This window comes from Paramisgurnus dabryanus, chromosome 1 (genome assembly GCF_030506205.2).
Source record: "Paramisgurnus dabryanus chromosome 1, PD_genome_1.1, whole genome shotgun sequence".
In the NCBI taxonomy this organism is placed as follows: Eukaryota; Metazoa; Chordata; class Actinopteri; order Cypriniformes; family Cobitidae; genus Paramisgurnus; species Paramisgurnus dabryanus.
In genome coordinates this window covers 3,999,271-4,015,061 of record NC_133337.1, presented here as the reverse complement: position 1 = coordinate 4,015,061, position 15,791 = coordinate 3,999,271, and the positions used below count along the sequence as shown (strand labels likewise).

The window sequence follows — 15,791 nt, the reverse complement described above, 5'->3', positions numbered from 1 at the left end:
TTACTGCTTTACTGTTCGATAAAGTGTAGGAAGGTGTTTTTGACATTGTGTGTTCTTTTTTTTATTAGAATTGGGGCGGCAGAAAGCAGAAGAATTAGGAGTTGTTTCCCTTCACTCTCGGTGGTGGTACTCTTCCTCACTGATTGCCGTGCTCCATTTTGAGGTGCAGTGTGTCTGTGCTTGTGTGCACGTGTGGTGGATGTGTATTTTGCTGTGGCTTTTCTCTTTATTCTAGATAGGAGAGTTGTGGACTTATTCCTGAGAGGAGCTGGATGCCGATCCCCAATTTGTGTGTATTTATTATATTTGAATTAAAATCTATTTTTGGAATGTGTTGGTGATGTGCTATGAAGTGCATCTGTGCTTGATTAATGTTAAATAAATTATTTTTTATATAAGCTTTGTGTCTCATACCTGACCCCACCAAATTGAACCTGTGAGCTTTATTCTGGTCGAGAGTAAAATCCCCTTAACCAACTTGGGGTGGCGTAGTCGGTCTTATATGGGCGTCTAATCTGGTTGCCCTTTACCAGTGTTATAATTTTCTATCCGCCACATTTGGCGTAGTCGGCAGGGCGGAACGATTTGTTTTCATACCACGGGAGAGACGTTGTCCCAAATTTAATGGTAGAAGCGGCGTTAGCATTAGCGAATGGGTGGAAGAGGCCGAGGCATGTATGCGTTTGCGTCAGATGCCTCGATTAGATCAAGCTTTCTTCTTATTTGATCATCTCGAAGGAGAGGCTCGCGAGGAAATTAAATATCGGCCTGATTCCGAAAAGTGTGACCCGGATAAGATTATTTTTGCATTGCGTGATTTGTATGGGTGCTCTGAGTCATATGTGGTACTCCAAGAAGTATTTTTTTCTCGAAGACAACAAGAGGGTGAAACATTATTAGAATTCTCCTTGGCTTTATTGAGCTTATTGGAGAAAGTTAAAAGTCGAGCCCCTCATGTCATTCCAAATGCCGATACAGTGTTAAGGGATCAGTTTGTTGAGTGTGTATTGGATGGTGCTCTCCGCAGGGAGCTTAAGCAGTTTGTCCGACGTCAGCCCACTGCAACATTGTTGGAAGTACGTGGGGAGGCCATTAGATGGGAACGCGAGGGAACGCTCGGCGGGGTACGTGGTCGAAGCCATTCAGTCCCTCTGGTGAGTGGGATTCAGTATGGGGTGCATGGCGAATCTGGCGCGGGCGTTGGGTCGAGTCAAGGGACCCAGACGTCCGAACTAGATGAGCTACGGAAGATGTTGCGTCAACAGCAGCAGCAGATAGACAACCTTACTCGAGCTATTGCACAAAATCAAAACTCTTACACTCGCGGTCGTTCCCCTCGTATGGATAGGATCGTTTGTAGGCGATGTCAGCAGCCGGGGCATTTTGCTCGGGAGTGTGATGGGGAACGACAACCCCCTCACCCTCAACAACGGCCTTTTGCTGTTTCTTCCTCCGAGTTGGGGCAGCCGCACAGATCACAGCCGTCGGGAAACTAGTTCTCGCCGAGCTGTTGGGCCAAAGCTCGGTAGGGGATTTTGTCGGCTCTCATACGACTAATTATAAGAAAACTGCATCACACTTGGTTTCCTCTTGTCCACATCTTGTCGTGAGTATGGGGGGCATTTCGGTGCCCTGTTTAATCGATACTGGCTCCATGGTGACGATGATTACGGAGAGCTGTTTTCAACAGCAATTCCAGCCATGGGGCCAGGATCGGTTGCAGTCGTGCCATTGGCTGCAGCTTCGGGCAGCTAATGGACTGGGAATTCCATATATTGGTTATATGGAACTGGATATTGAATTTTGCGGCGATTTAATTCGTGGATGCGGAGTCCTTGTCGTCCGAGATCCTCCCGGTGGGTGGTGCACAAATGTCCCTGGGATTCTGGGGATGAACGTGCTCAGTCGTTGCTACCGGGAGCTCTTTGGGCGACATGGTCCCGCTTTATTTGAGTTACCGGCCGTCACACATGATTCTAAAATCTCTCAGGCATTTCAACATTGTCAACAGACGTTTGGAGTTCCTGCGCGTGGGGGTGACGTACGGGTTCGGGGATGTGCAGTGTGCCGCGTTCCGGGTGGTACTATGAAGTTGGTGGCAGCAACGTGTTCAGCCTCGTATGTGGGTAATGTTGTGCTATTTGAACCCCCAGAAACCGGCCTGCCGGCAGGTTTGCTTGCTTCTCCAGCCTTGGTGCATATAGCAGGTGGCACTGTGTATGTGCCCCTGGTTAACGTTGGCACCGTGGATGTGGTGCTTTATCCTACCACCGTGGTAGGTAAGCTGACAGAAGTGTATCTTGTGAACCTACCTGACGGTGTGACTGAATTTCCAACAGCTATTGCTCGGGTGGCTTCTTGTGGGGTCCCAGGTATGTCGGTCCCTGCACAAATCGAGTCAGTTGATTTAAGTGGATTAACAACGGAGGAACAGGGATGTGTTAAAGATCTTCTTTGTGAGTTTCAGAATGTGTTCTCTGCCCATGAGGGAGACTTGGGTTGCACAGACCTTCTCTCTCATGAGATTCCTTTGCTTGACGATGCACCGGTTCGTCAGCGCTATAGGCGAATCCCTCCATCGGAGTACGAATTGGTAAAAACCCATATTAATCAGTTGCTGGATGCTCAGATTATCCGAGAAAGTTGTAGTCCGTATGCATCACCAATTGTATTGGTTAAGAAGAAAGACGGTAGTCTGCGCATGTGCGTAGACTACCGTCAACTTAACGCAAAGACTTGAAAAGACGCCTTTCCATTGCCTCGAATTGAGGAGACGTTAGATTCATTGACAGGGGCTCGTTGGTTTTCAACATTAGATCTGGCCAGTGGGTACAATCAGGTCCCTGTATCTGAATCTGACAGACCGAAGACTGCCTTTTGTACGCCCTTTGGGCTTTTCGAATGGAATAGAATGCCCTTCGGCCTCTGTAATGCACCCAGTACGTTCCAACATTTAATGGAACGACTGTTTGGGGACCAGCGACATCAATCTGTGTTGTTATATCTGGATGATATAATTGTGTTTTCTTCATCAGTGCAGCAACATCTCCAGAGGCTGAGAGTGGTGTTAAGTCGGTTACAAGTCGAGGGCCTTAAATTGAAGTTGGAGAAGTGTGCGTTCTTTAGGGAAGAAGTGAGTTACCTTGGACATGTTATATCCGCTCGAGGTGTAACTACGGACCCGGGTAAGATTGAGGCAGTGGCTCGGTGGCCGCATCCGGTAACTGTATCAGAGCTGCGAACCTTTTTGGGGTTCGTTAGCTATTATCGACGCTTCGTGGAGGGGTTTGCCAAACTGGCTGCCCCATTACATAAGTTGGTGACAGAGTTGACCGGGGGTAAGTCGCGTAAAAGAGGCAGACAGGAATTGATTGAGGTATGGTCTGAGCAGTGCGAGGAAGCTTTTCAAGCTCTTAAGTGCAAGCTTACTACTGCCCCTATTCTGGCGTATGCAGATTTTTCACGTCCCTTCATACTAGAAGTGGATGCTAGTTACACTGGATTGGGTGCAGTATTATCTCAGGAGGTTGATGGTAGGGTACGACCGGTTGCTTACGCGAGTCGTAGCCTTAGACCAGCAGAGCGTAATACTGCTACCTATAGCTCCATGCGACTTGAGTTCTTGGCCCTTAAATGGGCCATGACCGAAAAGTTTAGAGAGTATCTGCTAGGTCACAAGTGTCTGGTGCGGACTGATAACAATCCCCTCAGTCATTTAGCTACGGCCAAGTTGGGAGCAACCGAGCAGCGTTGGGCTGCTGAATTGGCAGTATTTGATTTTGAGATTCAGTATCGATCTGGTAAGTGTAACCAGAATGCTGATGCACTGTCAAGGCAGAATCCTGTTGGCCAGGAATGCAGTGGGGCGTTAGGTGTGACTATTCCTGAAGTGTTAAGGCAGGCAGTGATTGGAGAGTGTGAGGTACCAATAATATCAAGTGCCATGCAGGTATTACCGAGCCGTTCCATGGCAGATGTAAGTCTAATGCAAGAGGCAGACCCGGTTATTGGGCAGGTATTGGAGTTTTGGAAGAGAGGTCAACGTCCGGGGCCAATAGAGAGGAAACGTTTGACCAAGCCCGCGTTGATACTACTTCAACAATGGGACAGACTAGTAGAAGAAGAAGGCTGCTTGTATCGTAAGATTTTCCGCCCAGATGGTGGGGAATTGGTATTGCAGTTAGTGCTGCCCATGGCGTTGAGGTCTGAAATCCTTACCCTGTTGCACCAACAGCATGGACATCAGGGTATTGAACGTACCCTGGAATTAGTTTGCCAGCGGTGCTACTGGCCTGGGGTATCGGCTGATACTGCTCGTTGGGTCCAAGAATGCGAGCGGTGCCAGCTGGCCAAAGATGTTGCTCCTGTAGCTCGTAGCAATATGGGGCATTTGTTGGCCTCACGGCCAAATGAGATTGTAGCCCTGGACTTCACTATGCTGGAGCTTTCGCATTCTGGGCAGGAGAATGTGTTGGTCATGACCGACGTATTTAGCAAATTTACGGTAGCCGTTCCTACCTGGGATCAACGTGCAGAAACTGTGGCACGTATTTTAGTGGAGGAGTGGTTCTATAAATTTGGGGTTCCCGGGCGGATCCACTCCGATCAGGGACGTAATTTTGAGTCCGCGTTGATACAGCAGCTGTGTCGTCTCTACCAGGTGACCAAGTCCCGTAGTACCCCTTATCATCCAGCTGGCAACGGGCAATGTGAAAGGTTTAATCGCACCTTGCACAATTTATTGAGAACATTGCCGGTGGGAAGTAAAAGGGACTGGGCTTCGTGTCTGGCACAAATGCTCTTTTGTTATAACACCACTCCACATCAGGCAACCGCGGAGTCGCCCCATTTTCTGATGTTTGGACAGGAGCCTAGGTTGCCAGTAGATTTTTTGCTTGGCCGTGTAACAGACCCCGTAGCTGGGGTGGTACATCGGTGGGTTGAGGAACATCAGGCTCAGTTACAGGTTGCGTTTGAGGGGGCTCGGGGACGTCTGCAGGCTGCTGCAAGTCGTCGGAAAACTGCATATGATCAACGTGTGAGAGAGCTGCCTTTAAGCGAGGGCCAGTTGGTTTATTTAAGGGAACATGGTATTCGGGGTCGTCGGAAGATACAGGATATCTGGAGTCCCATAGAGTACCAAATAGTACGAGCACCTGAGGCTGAGGGTGCAGTGTATGCAGTGGCTCCAGTGGGCGACCCTAGTAGGGTACGTCATGTGCACCGGTCTTCAATAAAACCTCGGGTTCAGAAAGAGCAAGTACTGGCTAATGCCCCTAGTGGGGTGGAGTTTCCAGTGCAAGAGGTGACGGAAGGAGTAGAAGAGGTAGATGAGGGTAAGATGGCCTTAGTGGTGACTAAAGTCCCTTCGAGGGGCACTATAGGTCAGCCACCTTTGTTGGTAGTGGCTCAGGCTACCCCACCCACTGTAGCCCCAGTGGTGGAAGTGTCAGAGGAGGCTAGGGATGAGAATTTTGGGCAGGTATCTCTGCCCCATCCTGATTTTTCAGGGCCATCTGCTGTAGTCCCACGTCGAACTAGGCGTGTTGGTGCTGGGCAGCATTCTAACGTGAATCATCTTCCACGACCGGTGGGTAGAGGGGCTGGTAGTGAGGATGCCATTGTGGAGTCTAATGCTGTGCTGGTTCTGTTTAGGCCTTGGGATTAAAGGTTACCTTGCAGTCAAGTTCCACCGTCGGGACGACGATGACTAGTGGGGGGTAGACTGTGGCAGTTTACGCTGACATAAGGGATTAATGGTAATTAGCAACTCTGGGAGAGCCTCGTTACATATGATATAAAAGGGGTGAACTTGTGCCACCCGGATGTGCGTCATCTAAACGTTACCGTTTCGGGGTGATCGTGTGCCACCCGGATCTGCGTCATCTAAGCGCTGCAGTGTTGTTTGGTTGCCGGTGTATCGTGGCTTGAGAGTGGACTGAGGAAAAGCAGGGCGTGTGAACAGCTGGCACGTTGTAAATCTGTGCGGCGGTCTCATTCACGGAGACGCCTGGAGCGTGTTGTGGTGGGCTGACGGAGTGGGTTTATTGCTTATACTGCTGCGGGTTGTGCTGGGTTGTTCCCCCCCGCTATGCGTGTGCGTTATCCACCCTGTGCTGCTCCGTTTGGATGTGATTAAGATACTTACACTGTTATGCCCCTTTGCTGATCTTCCAACTGCCCGTGGTTGTGGATAGATCGGTTTACCTGTCGTTTCCGGACCAACTCTTCACTCCCTGATTGTTTGTGTTAAGTTCAGCCTAAGCTGATTATTATTATTGATCTGCATCGATCCAGGACATGTATTTCTCCTCCAAAATAATGCGATTAACGTCCGTCTACTTTGCAGTAATCACTTTCTTGGGAAATTGTAAATGTTTTTTTTTTTATTTTGTGATTTAAAGTTTCTTTTCCTTTTTTTTTTCCTAATTTGTTTTGGTTGTTTAAATGTATATATTTAGTTAAGTCATTACTATTTGTTTAGTTTCGTTTTGTTTGGAGTTTTGTTTAAAGTATGTATCTTCATACACTTGTCTGCATTATTTGCCAGCGGGGCTGAAGTTCCCTTTGTCCCCGACGTGGCGTGCTTTACCAGATACGGTTACAGTCGGCTAAGGATGTGTGTAAATGTGCATGCTGTATTTGAGTAAATGCACATCTGAGTATTTATTGTGAAACTGTCCGGCTGATAAGCGGTAGATTTGTAGTTCCTGTTTGCTTTCAGCCGGGACTGTTTGCTATACTGCTTTACCGTTCGATAAAGTGTATGAAGGTGTTTTTGACATTGTGTGTTCTTTTTTTTTATTAGAATTGGGGCGGCAGAAAGCAGAAGAATTAGGAGTTGTTTGCCTTTACTCTCGGTGGTGGTACTCTTCCTCACTGATTGCCGTGCTCCATTTTGAGGTGCAGTGTGTCTGTGCTTGTGTGCACGTGTGGTGGATGTGTATTTTGCTGTGGCTTTTCTCTTTATTCTAGATAGGAGAGTTGTGGACTTATTCCTGAGAGGAGCTGGATGCCGATCCCCAATTTGTGTGTATTTATTATATTTGAATTAAAATCTATTTTTGGAATGTGTTGGTGATGTGCTATGAAGTGCATCTGTGCTTGATTAATGTTAAATAAATTATTTTTTATATAAGCTTTGTGTCTCATACCTGACCCCACCAAATTGAACCTGTGAGCTTTATTCTGGTCGAGAGTAAAATCCCCTTAACCACCTTGGGGTGGCATAGTCGGTCTTATATGGGCGTCTAATCTGGTTGCCCTTTACCAGTGTTATAATTTTCTATCCGCCACACAAGCAGCAAATACACACATAGGCCTACATTTAAATAAGATACATGCTTTTTCTTCTAATATACTAATTTGGATGATTATTTCTGTCTTTTTGAATCGGGTTACTGAACAACTAAATTCTTTTTATTAATATCTAAACAGTTGTTCTGATTTCTTAACATTTACTTTGGATGCTAACCCAAATCAAATCAGTTTTTTAGACTTGTGGGTAGCTCGTAATTGTTTATATAGGGATCCGATTAAAAAACCTTCAGCTCGTAATACACTATTGAGAGTGGATTCTTATTGTCATGGGCAGGGTCGTACGCAGGATTTTATAAATACCAAGGTCCATATGTATTTTTCTAGGGCATGCACCCCAGGAAAAAATTTCTTATTTCTCTGCTCTACATATATGACTTCTAACACATCAGAAAAAAAAACAATCAAATAAATATAGATCTCAGTATGCACAAGACTTGTGTTGTTTATTAGTAATACATTGAAATAATTATTTTACCATCCTGGGCACACTGGTGTGTCGGTAAAGTTAACATAGGCTAACTGAATATAGGATCAGTTTAGTGAATTAACTAAAGGCTATCAAGAATTGGTTTATTAAATTCATTCACAATATGCACACACTTATTAATAAGCTGAAATACAACATCAATAATGCAGTGCCGGAACTAGAATTTTATAAATGGGGTGTCCAAGGCTTTTTTAAGGGGTCCATATCCCATGAAAGAAAACGATATGTAATTATTATAATACTTCACATTACCCCATATTAGATAAATATTCTTCTTGCCCTGAATTCATTACATGCATTATACCAACTGTAAGATACAAACATAATGCAAGGCTGAACTTGCATAATAAACCAATAATAAACCAACTTACTTCAAAGAGCAGGGCTCAACATTAAGGATTGTTGGCAAAAAAAAGGTATTTATTTTAAAGTAAATATGGATAATTTTTTTTTACAAAGTTACAGTCAGGACCAGTGAGTGATTTTCTCTTCTTTTGTTATTTAAGTAACTTTAATGACTTCAACAGGTAATGTTTATTAGGCTTTAAGACAGAATGTAATAAAATGTTTACATTCGGAAGACATATTAAGACATAATCAGTAGTTTACTATGATACTCACTAAAACAGCTAAATTCACAAATAATGTGAATTTGTCAGTTTAAGCCAAGCCGAACATGGGCTCATTTAGACTCTACCTGTGGATGAAGCGTTGTGCCGCACACATGATGTGTTGCGTTTTCAAGTTCAAGGCAGCAGACAAGTACAATACAGTGAATCTAATCAATATACAGTAAAAGATCTCTTCAAGAATTAAGGGGGGCATTCAATTTTGTTCAACCTGATCTCACGAATTTCTGTGGCATAGTCACAGAATTTTTTGCTAAATTTTCCGTGGCATTCTCACGGATCCCCGCATATTTCCGTGGCCCTGCCACAGACTTTCTTTCCGTGGCATTCTCACAGAGTGGTTACTCAACTGTTTTGTCCTATTTTCATACCATTGTCACTTCGGTTTAGGGTTAGTCAAAAGCTGGCTATCATACAGCAGTTTAATGATGAGAAATATGAAACCGCAGTGACTGTCAAGGTGATAGGACAAGAAACATTACTGCAGCTGAGCCAGATGGGTGTCCAGATAGGAATTGACACGGTATTTTCATCTAGAAGGTGAGGTGAGTTGGACCAATTTTTACCAATTTTACTGAGCCTTTTAGGTATATTAAATGCGAACATTGGGCACACATGGTTTAAAATAAGATTTTGATTTGGGTTGTTTTTATAGGTATTATGATATTAAAAATGAATGGGACTTACATCATTTGGTATCTTATTTATATGTAGGCCTATGTGTGTATTTGCTGCTTGTATTTTTTAATCTACTTATATTGATGGTTTGCAGTGGCGAACCGTGGGTACTTCAGCTGGGCCTTCAAAATATGCAATGAAGTGCAAATGCCTCTCCATCCATAATACTAGGCTATTCGTATTTCGTTAAATCATACAGTGAAAGTGTAAAAATTCTGAGCACGCAAAGTTAAATTACAGAATGGGCATTGTCTGCCTTTAAATGCAGTTTTAAAGTTTAAAATTACTTTAATCTAACTGATAAACACAAATACAGACTCTTCTGCTCTGTAATGACAGGGGCTCTGTAAATTTGCATTTAACAAGCTTAATTTATGTTCTTTAATTTATTTTTTATTTTTTGGAAATATATATTTAGCTGTAGGATACCTTGTTAGTCTTTTTCATAAGGGGAAATATAGCACCCTGCGTTCTCAGTGCACCTCCTTGTGGCTTATAACTGTTGTTATAAGATATCCAGGGCTCGCAAAATCTCTAGCCCGAGCCCCGAGGGCTACCAAAATGTATCTCCACCCTGCCCATCGGGTATAGCGGGGAAAAAAATATTTGAATGTTTTCGTATTCTCTCAGATTTAGTTAGGAAATTATATTGTATGTAATTCGGCGTCGTCTGTCAGTCATTACTATCCTCACGTAACAAGTGAAACTGTCAGTAAGTAAAAGTATAATTAAATCCATTATTTTTCTTGCTCGTGTTCGCGTCATATGCATAGTCTCCTCTGCACGCGCTTCTCCCGGCTGTGCTCTTCACGAGAACGCGCTTAAGTAATTTCGTTTTTACCTCAGCCCTATCAAGCTAACCACAATGTCAATCACGTTTTCCGCCATTTACCTCAACCACTTTCACCGCAGAGATTCGGGCCACTAGACTGTATTAATATTAACGGTCTATGATCTTCGTCTTTGGTGTTCTACGGCTGCTCGCATCCAGTTTGTTGCATGCTTAGGACTTCATGAAGGCTTACAATGTTTTGTTTTTTACCCGCCCACTTGAAATCAAAACGTGATTGGTCGATTTGCCCGTCACTCTCCACACCAAAATACATAGCTTGGCCTTCCCTGGGATTCATGAAGTCCTAACTAATGAATGAGCCAGATAACCGGGCCTTAATAGAGACAGACGATTCTGATTGGATTAGATGTTTTCATGACATGAACCTGACAGTAAGCTTTACGTTAGAACATAGATGAGAGAAAATATATTACATGTATTGTATTAAATTGAATTAAATAGAAATTTAAAAATGTAAAAACATATTTTTATTGAATACTATATTATTTATTTGTATTATTATTATAAAAAAATCTTTTTATTAATTTTTTAACCTTCTCTGAAGGCGTAGAAGGCCCTGAAGGTTCCCCACTGATGGTTTGAGATTTAAGGAACTTATATTTTGTTTACTAATGAATCATTGGAGTATTGTATGTAATTACCTTCATCTGTGTATAATTAGCACTCCCATTTGTATTGTTCTCCACTTGGTGAAAATAATACCTTGATTTACCTTGCTGAAACATTGGTGATAATTAATAAACTCTGCTTCAGCGAGTGTCGGGCGCCACCTGGTGGGCAGTGCTGAACAGTGCTCGCCATAGCCTACAGGTATACAAATCACTTTCGCACCATTTATCTCGAGATATTTGGTGCAAAACAGAGAGCACACGAAAAAGAGTGTTTGAAACTCGTAGCAGCAGATTCAAGCAGTTGTACTTATGTACTTGTGTCTGTGCTAGAAAATATTTAAAAAAGTAAAAACTATTTGTGAAAAAAACAATTGTACACACATGCAACTCTCATCGCACAGATGCACAAACTGATTTGCGAATGTACAAAATTTGTGTGTGACTTCACATATTTTAATGCAGGTGTTCAAGTAGGTTATGCACCATATTTACTGCAGAAATTGTAGCAAAAAACGTGAGCTTGTGAGTTTCTTAATCTGTGATTTTTAAAATGGGATTTGTGCAGCTGCACTGAAGGATTTGTGAATGTGTAACTGTTGTGTTGTATTTGAGGGAAAGAAAAAAAATCTACAAGTTTGCAACTCTTCATCTGTGACTTCAAATTTACTGATACACATGTGTGGATAATCTCTACAAATACAAATTTTACTGTCACAGGTGTGCAGTTGTTTTGCACCAAATATACCTTCATAAAATTGGGTCCTACCATTTGGCCAAGTTTCAAGTCTCTAGGCCTTACGGTTTGGTCTGCACGTTCCGTTTTACGGCAGAATAATAATAACTAATACAAATCTGAGCAATTACAATAGTGTTTCAGCGCTTCGCGCTTGAACCCCTAATAATAATAAAAACCTTGGCAATTACAATAGGGTTTCAGCACTTCGTGCTTGAACCCCTAATGATGAATATCTAACAAACGATTCGACTGAGACAAGTGCTTCTTGAGGCAAAGTTGTTAATTGTAAGTACCTCTATTAAATGATATGAAGATCTTGTTGATATCTGAAAAACTGCATAATACACAATCACTTAAACACTGAAAAAAACGTGATAGCGCCCCCCCGGAGGCCAAATTTTTTCTTACTCTGCACAGACCTTCATGGCCAAGAGACAAACAGGCCCACCACGTTTCGTTTTGATCGGCCTCTGTTAACCCTGCCTAATAGCTGCTTTTTCTCGATTGGCCGATGGCGGCCATGTTTTTTGACCTACCCGAAATTTCTTTTAGACATTGAAAGAACCCTAGACCAAGAGCACCCGTGCCAAATTTCAAGTTGATCGGTCCCATATTTCTGTAGTTACAGCCCTTCAAAGTTGAGGTTGTGTTATAGCGCCAACTAGTGGTCAAGCGGCGCAATTTTTTGCACGTGACCGCAGAATAGTGCCCTGTATGTGTGTACCAAATTTGGTTTCGATACCTCTTTCCAATCCCAAGTTATAGCCATTTAAGTCCAAGAGGCTTCGCCCATTGGGGGCGTTTGGGCGTGGCTTGACGACGGCGAGGCTAAAGTTCAACTTTTTTTTGATAACTTTCATAATCACACTCCAAGGAATATTACAGCACTGGAACGGTTCAGATCGGACGAAAAACCTAGGACTAGTTCGTTTTTATTTTTTTCGACAAAATCGAAAATAGCGAAAAAATAATAATTACGGAAATGAAATCGGAGATATACGTTTTGTTCGTCTTGACGCAAGGATTTCAGTGATATAAGACACTTGACATTTGGACAAGATTTGTGGGAGTTATGAGCATGAACGCGTTTGTTATATACGCTATACACGTTATACGCTATAGCGCCACCTATAGGCCAATCGGGTTGATACTCTATCAATCTCTCCCCAAATTGGGTCCTACCATTTGGCCAAGTTTCAAGTCTCTAGGCCTTACGGTTTGGTCTGCACGTTCCGTTTTACGGCAGAAGAAAAAAAATAAAAATCCATACAAATACAATAGGGTTTCAGCCCTTCGGGCTTGAACCCCTAAATATGGTCTGTATCACTGGCATGGAGATGTCCCTGAACCGAATGATTTGGGTTCAAAGCCACAGCTTTCAAATTCAATTGCCACACTTAAAATCAACTCCAGACCTTTAACATCTGTCATTCATGAGGAAATTATTTAACAAAATAATAGACAATAAATGTACATAAACTGTCCCATTTCTTTTGACTCCTTTAAAAAGGGGGAGCTACATATTAAACGGCTGTAATTCCTAAATCCTTCAGCCAATATGGATGTGAATACCCTCAAAATAAAGCTGAGAGTATGCGCTGTAAAACAACTTTCATAATATGACTGTAACTGGAATACATTTTGGTAAACAGCTAAAATAACACAAAAGGTGCCTCTGCCCCGATATTTATGGACCTAACTATATACCATCGTGACAAATGCTTATGCTATGTTAAGTAACCCAACTAATTTGTTTTCCCCCTATTAATTTAGGGAAAACCTGTACAGCAGTGCTGTGGCAGGGGGTGTGGCCACCCCTCCAATGCTGATCGTCTTTCATAATAGATACACGACCATTGATCCACTATGGCATGTCAGACACCTGGGTAATAAATATACCTCTAATAACTACCTCTTTTAGTAAGCATTTACCCTCATTCATTATGCTGATAAATCAAAGTCTTCATACTTTTTCTATTAAGTGCTTAATTATTTTAAAAAGATCTTTCCAATCCCATTACTGAATGTTCTATATATCACAAGTGAATGTTTTTTGCAAACTATAAGCCTAATATTTTGACCTGATTGAATCTTTAGTGACAGTTCAACTCTGACACAATGGGTGCTTCTCAATTCTTATTTGTGCATCCTCATTTCCTTTCCTCGCTTCTTTGCTCCACCCTACATGAATGCAAGCAAGGACGAAGGAGATGAAGCATTAAGTGAAATGGCATATCCTCATTCCTCTCTCTGTATAACGTTTTCATTGGCTGTTTCTCAATTCTAAGAACGTAAAGAACGGACTTGCGTTCTCGTGGAGACTGGTCTTGCCAGGCGACCTTGGAAAAACGAACTCGGGTCGCGAGAACACAGAACGCACTTGTGAGAATTGAGATGTGTGCGATCTTCCTGCTGGTCACGTGACCTCCCCAGATTTCAACGCACAAGTCTGCACTCGATATCAAGAACTCATCCGGGTATTTTCACGTGTCCTCTGTACTTGCGTTCTTGAGAATTGAACTTCGACTGTTAATTATGACGTAGAGCGAGGACACAAGATCGCTGAAGAACGCATATTGAGAAACAGCCATTCTCTTTTATCAAATGCATTAAAAACCTCAAATGTTTAACAAGAAAAATAAAGTTGAATACTTGATTTAGAGATCATAGCGTTTAGTTGATAAACGTATCCTAGGCAAAAGTGTGTTGTGTATCCTCGCTCATGACTCCTCAGGAAGCATCCTCCTAACTCCTTGTTCCTTACCTCCAATTAAAGAATTAAGATGTCCTACATGATGGAAGGGGTCGATTGGGTCGTAGGAGCGAGGAAGCATATTGAGAAGCACCAAAAGCATCTCTAAGTACATTTCCAGAGTTCACGGTCTAGGAAATAATTTACAATTAAACAATATGAATCCTCATTATCTTCTTGTGCTTTTCTGTACAAAGGCTGGAGTCCTGGTGCTCAACATCCTGCATTAGTCCTCCAAGAGGCACAACTACTGCACTGGAATGGCCATTTCAAACCCTGGGAATACCCATGTGTCCATTTAGAGCTTTGGGAGAAATGGTTTATTCCAGATCCCACAGGACAGTTTTCTCTGGTACGACCATAAGTTTTAACACACTGGTCTAAATTTTAAATCTTTAGGGAACTTAACAGGAAAATACAGCAGTGGAGCGGTCACTTTTGCTTGACTGGATACAGATTTGTTGGACAATTTTCCAGTGTTACACCAATCAAGATAAACTAAAGACAGCCTATCATTTGTACTGCAAAGAACAACTCATTTGTGAAGGCAGCTGATGACATGTCAGAAGACAAAACACACGCATCCCTTTCCGGAAACATTTAATGGTTCAATGGACAGGAGTCAGCACTCCATAACTGGGTCAGTTAAATATTAACAAATTTACAATCATGGAGGAATGTAAAAAAAGAAAACAACAACAACAACAACAACACAAAAGCAGTGCCTTAAAAAACCCAGTCCCTATTCCCCCAACCCACCCATATAGAGAGAAGAACCAGTCATGTTGTCATCTTCACTCTGCATCACAGTCCAAAGCCCCGCCCCCTCTCACACAGCTTTACAACTCATCTTTGCTTGTGGATTCCTTAAACAGATGCAAATACACAGGTTTAAGCATATTCACATTTTAAGTGACATTATATACTGTTATCTTATGTTTGATAACACTTTGGGACACTAGTGGATCTGAACAGCATACTCACAGACTCTTCCTCTGCATCATCTGCCTGGACCTCCTCTTCATCCTCAACCTCTGCATCCTCTGCTGGTTCTTCAAGTTCCTCCTCTGGTTCTTCCTCTACCTACAAACAGACATGACAGTTGAACATTAAGCAACACTTTACGTAAACATTGAGCACTTCATTGAAGCATAGCGGACATACCCGTTCATCGAGGTCTACGTTCATGCTAAGCCGGAGCATGCGCTCTATCCTGTCTCCGTAGGCTTGGTATCTGCAAGCTGGTAACCGGAACGCAACGTGGCGGTCTCAAAGAGCACCACGGCCAAATCTGCAGCTGTCTGGTCCTCAGCATCAGCCTACAAAAGCTGGATCATTTGAACTGTGCAAATTTTGGATATTGGCAATATTTAACCAAATCAGAATACAAAAGGGAATCAGATAATGACTTACATTGACTCTCTTTAACATTCTTTAATGAGAGGATGTTTAGGGTTGACTTCCAGTGTCTTCTTTTGACTTGCATAATAACTAGAAGGAAAAAGCTTGTAGATTTAGAACCATAAAATAAAACAGTACAACAGCCATATTGCAAAGTAGCAGTTATTGGTGACTTGCATTAGCTACCATGCAAAAATCTTGGGCGTTGTGTTTGGCATGCAGTGCATTTAGTGTGAATGTTTAATAATGTTTGTATTTAACATTTTTCAACTTGAATACTGTTCATGTAGCTCAGCATTGTGTTAGCAGTGCAAAGGGTCATGG

The 15,791-nt window shown here is 42.6% G+C and overlaps 1 protein-coding gene and 1 pseudogene across 1 annotated transcript in view; one reads left to right on the top strand and one right to left on the bottom strand.

The window, feature by feature from the left end:
• glt8d2 (glycosyltransferase 8 domain containing 2) overlaps positions 1 to 14,500 on the top strand; it is a 299,936-nt gene extending 285,436 nt beyond the window's left edge. Inside the window, exons 8-9 of the mRNA XM_073815622.1 lie at positions 13,088 to 13,200; positions 14,264 to 14,500. Of these exons, the coding sequence (XP_073671723.1) occupies positions 13,088 to 13,200; positions 14,264 to 14,430 (280 nt within the window). The 3' untranslated portion in view covers positions 14,431 to 14,500. The remainder of the gene's footprint in view (positions 1 to 13,087; positions 13,201 to 14,263) is intronic.
• A 149-nt stretch (positions 14,501 to 14,649) lies between these two features.
• On the bottom strand, positions 14,650 to 15,694 carry LOC135730034 (endoplasmin-like; annotated as a pseudogene).
• Between the last annotated feature and the right edge of the window lie 97 nt (positions 15,695 to 15,791).